The 3,120-nt window shown below is 39.5% G+C and overlaps 1 protein-coding gene across 1 annotated transcript in view; it reads right to left on the bottom strand.

Annotated features, from left to right (window-relative positions):
* LOC107752503 (endoplasmic reticulum aminopeptidase 1-like) overlaps window positions 1-3,120 on the bottom strand; it is a 17,439-nt gene that overhangs the window by 6,678 nt on the left and 7,641 nt on the right. The window contains exons 7-11 of the mRNA XM_016568496.1: window positions 1,367-1,869; window positions 1,136-1,274; window positions 857-991; window positions 603-723; window positions 362-516 (exon numbers count right to left, since the gene is read on the bottom strand). Coding sequence (XP_016423982.1) covers window positions 362-516; window positions 603-723; window positions 857-991; window positions 1,136-1,274; window positions 1,367-1,869 — 1,053 coding nt within the window. The remainder of the gene's footprint in view (window positions 1-361; window positions 517-602; window positions 724-856; window positions 992-1,135; window positions 1,275-1,366; window positions 1,870-3,120) is intronic.

The following is a 3,120-nucleotide window of genomic DNA, read 5'->3' as shown; positions in this document are numbered from 1 at the left end:
AGCCAGCCACAGATCATTCCACCACTGCATGGTCACTAGGTTACCAAACCACTGACAAGAACAGACACAGAATGAACAATTCACTCATTAACCACAGCAACATGTCATTTAGTAGAATACATCCCATGACACACACACACACACACACACACACACACACACAAAAAACAGTTAATTGATGGCATAAGTTCACCTGATGGGCCAGTTCATGAGCGATGATCATCGTGATTCCCAGCTTGTCAGAAGCAGAAGACTTGTGGGGGTCAAAAAGAAGGCCTGATTCCCGGTGGTCAGACCGACACACACACACACACACACACACACACACACAAAAAACAGTTAATTGATGGCATAAGTTCACCTGATGGGCCAGTTCATGAGCGATGATCATCGTGATTCCCAGCTTGTCAGAAGCAGAAGACTTGTGGGGGTCAAAAAGAAGGCCTGATTCCCGGTAGGTGGTCAGACCCCAATTCTCCATCGCTCCAGACTGGAAGTCTGGGATAGCAGCAAGATCTACAAAGCAGATTATATAAATGGTGAACTCAGAAATCTGTCCTTTGCATTTTAAGTAGTAGACGAAATGCCTACGTGGAACTAACCCTGTTTGGGTAGAGGGTACGGAATGTCAAAGTAGTCATCATAAAAGTCGAGCAGCTTCACTGCAGCGTCCAGAGCAAACTCTGCCTGGTCGATCTTCTCTGGCACAGCATACACTGAAATCTGAATTCACATAAAAAAATTCAACGAGGAGTGTCAAAAAAGTAATAAATGATGGAGGTGGGATCTTACAGTACTTAAAGGCTTTGTTATTAACTCTGTGGTTTTAATGATATGAGACGGATCATCTTCTAACCTGGACTCCATGCAGACTCGTCTTGCTGATAGACAGAAAGTCAGAGACAATGAAGGCCACCAGGTATGTGCTCATCTTTACACTCACATCAAACTGGTCCTCAAACAGGCCGTCTGGCAGCTCTAATGTTCTCAGCTGGAGTAAAAAAAAAAAAAAAGTAGGATTAACAGAAGAAACAGTCTTCACACAGCAGATTACTCAAATTATAGATTTATTCAGGTTTTAGTCAGAAAACAGCAGGATTGATCAATGGAGGTTCTATGGATATTATAACAACACCTTAGGCATGTTTGAGAGGGCAATATGCTTTGCTTCTCTGCGAATCCATATGGAAAAGTTTGCTTTGAAGTCAGGTTCATCAAAACAGGGAAAGGCTGCCCGGGCACTAGTCGGCTCAAACTGTGTGGAAGCCACAACCCTGTGAATGTGAAGGGATTATTATTTATAAAACAAAATAATAATAAAAAGAGATACTGGCTAAAAATCTTGAGTTTTTACTTAGTTTCTCACCTGACGTCTCCTTTGCTGCTGCGGTACGTGCTTTTGTAAAATCCATGAAAGCTTTCAGAGAGGTTGGCGGCAAACTCCAGTTCAACTGAATATACATGGCCCCTCTTCAGCAGTGCATTATCAGATATAAGCGCAACCTGCTGGAAGTACGGGTACTCTAGCACCTTCAGGGCCTGTAGCTGACCTTTGTCTGAATCTAGCAACCTTGCATTGGAGATATGAAGATCCTTGCTGTGCAGTATGATAGTCCTGGTGTTCTCATGGACCTCAATTTGGATCTGCACCCATCCAGTAAAGTCTAAACTTGTAAGGTTGGGGTGGATAAGGAGATGGTAATGAAGGGGAGATACTGTGTCTGGAAGTCTCATTAAGTTCCATGGGAATGGTTCTCCATTGACTGATGTGGGGAATGAAGTGTGCTCTTGAGTGACTGCAGCCCAAAGGTGAACAGGCAGAACTATGAGATTCACAAGCAGAACAAAGCGAGTCATGGCTGCCCAGTACTACTTGGGAACACTGTAAAAGGGAAAAACGTATTAGCTCTGATAATACAATACAAGCTCAGCAAAAGATTGATTATTTTCAACGAGTTCTGTTTTCGCATTTGTTTATCCTCTTAAGACCCGAGAAAAGATTTTTAGGAAAAACATCATTTTTTTTCATGTCTTTACATTGTTTAGAGCAGTGTTTCCCAACAGGGGTGCCGTGTAAAAAATCATTTTTTAATATTTTTAAATTGCTAAAATGTTCAAAAAAGCATCTATTATATAATATCCATTTCTGATGTCGCCAATAATTAGAGATGCACCGAAATTTCGGCTGCCGAAAATTAGTTCACCGCTCAGGTTTCACTTTCACGTGGTGTGACGCTCTGCATATTATCCCGCTCTATGCGTGTGTGCTCCGCTCAGCTCCACTCGTATACCGTTCATGCGAATCAGAACAGCAAAGTCCACTCAAAAATTGAGCCGACAGCAAACATCGATGTAGTACAGTATTGTTTCTGTCTGCAATAGCCCTACTGTGTTGTAACATGGTGTGGTATATGGGCAACTCTGGTAACGCTGCCCTCTCATTCATTGATCTGCTAACCGTTATGCCCACGTGTTCTGATAATAATAGCTTTCTAGGACTAAACATTATTTGGATAATTGGTAAAAAAAAAAAAAGTTAAATATCTTAACCCTACTGTTAGACCTACCTGAAAAACTAAAAAACAATTTATTTAATTCGAAGGCCTGTCGTTAATTTTTATTTGTGCTATTATTATTCATTTCTTTATTTGTTCTTATTTTATAACTGACTGCTTACTTGTCATTTTTTATTCAATTCAAAGTTTGAAATCAAGCTATCTCGTGCTACTGCACCAAAATTACCCCACTGTAAAATAAAAAAAAACACTGAGTGAGCAAAAATTTGTGAGATAGCTAGTTATAATGGTAATTAAATAATGTTTACATATGTATAAAAGCCTACATTAAAATCTGTCATATAAATTGGTCTCTTCATTAGAAATTAGCCTACTGATTGCCACCATTGATGGACAAAATTTTTTAATAATATTAAAAATATCTGTATGACATTATATTCTGCAGTTCTTCCCTGTTGTACCGAATATCTATACTTTTCAAATTATCATATCGAAGTTAGAAATTCAAATATTGTGACAAAATTAATTTTGTAGGGTGCCACAAGTTTGTTAAAATTTCCAAAGGGTGCCGCGACTAAAAAAAAGGTTGGGAAACACTGCTTTA

This window comes from Sinocyclocheilus rhinocerous, unplaced genomic scaffold (assembly GCF_001515625.1).
Source record: "Sinocyclocheilus rhinocerous isolate Xijiao unplaced genomic scaffold, SAMN03320098_v1.1 scaffold1853, whole genome shotgun sequence".
Taxonomy (NCBI): domain Eukaryota; kingdom Metazoa; phylum Chordata; class Actinopteri; order Cypriniformes; family Cyprinidae; genus Sinocyclocheilus; species Sinocyclocheilus rhinocerous.
This window is presented reverse-complemented; position numbering and strand designations above follow the sequence as displayed.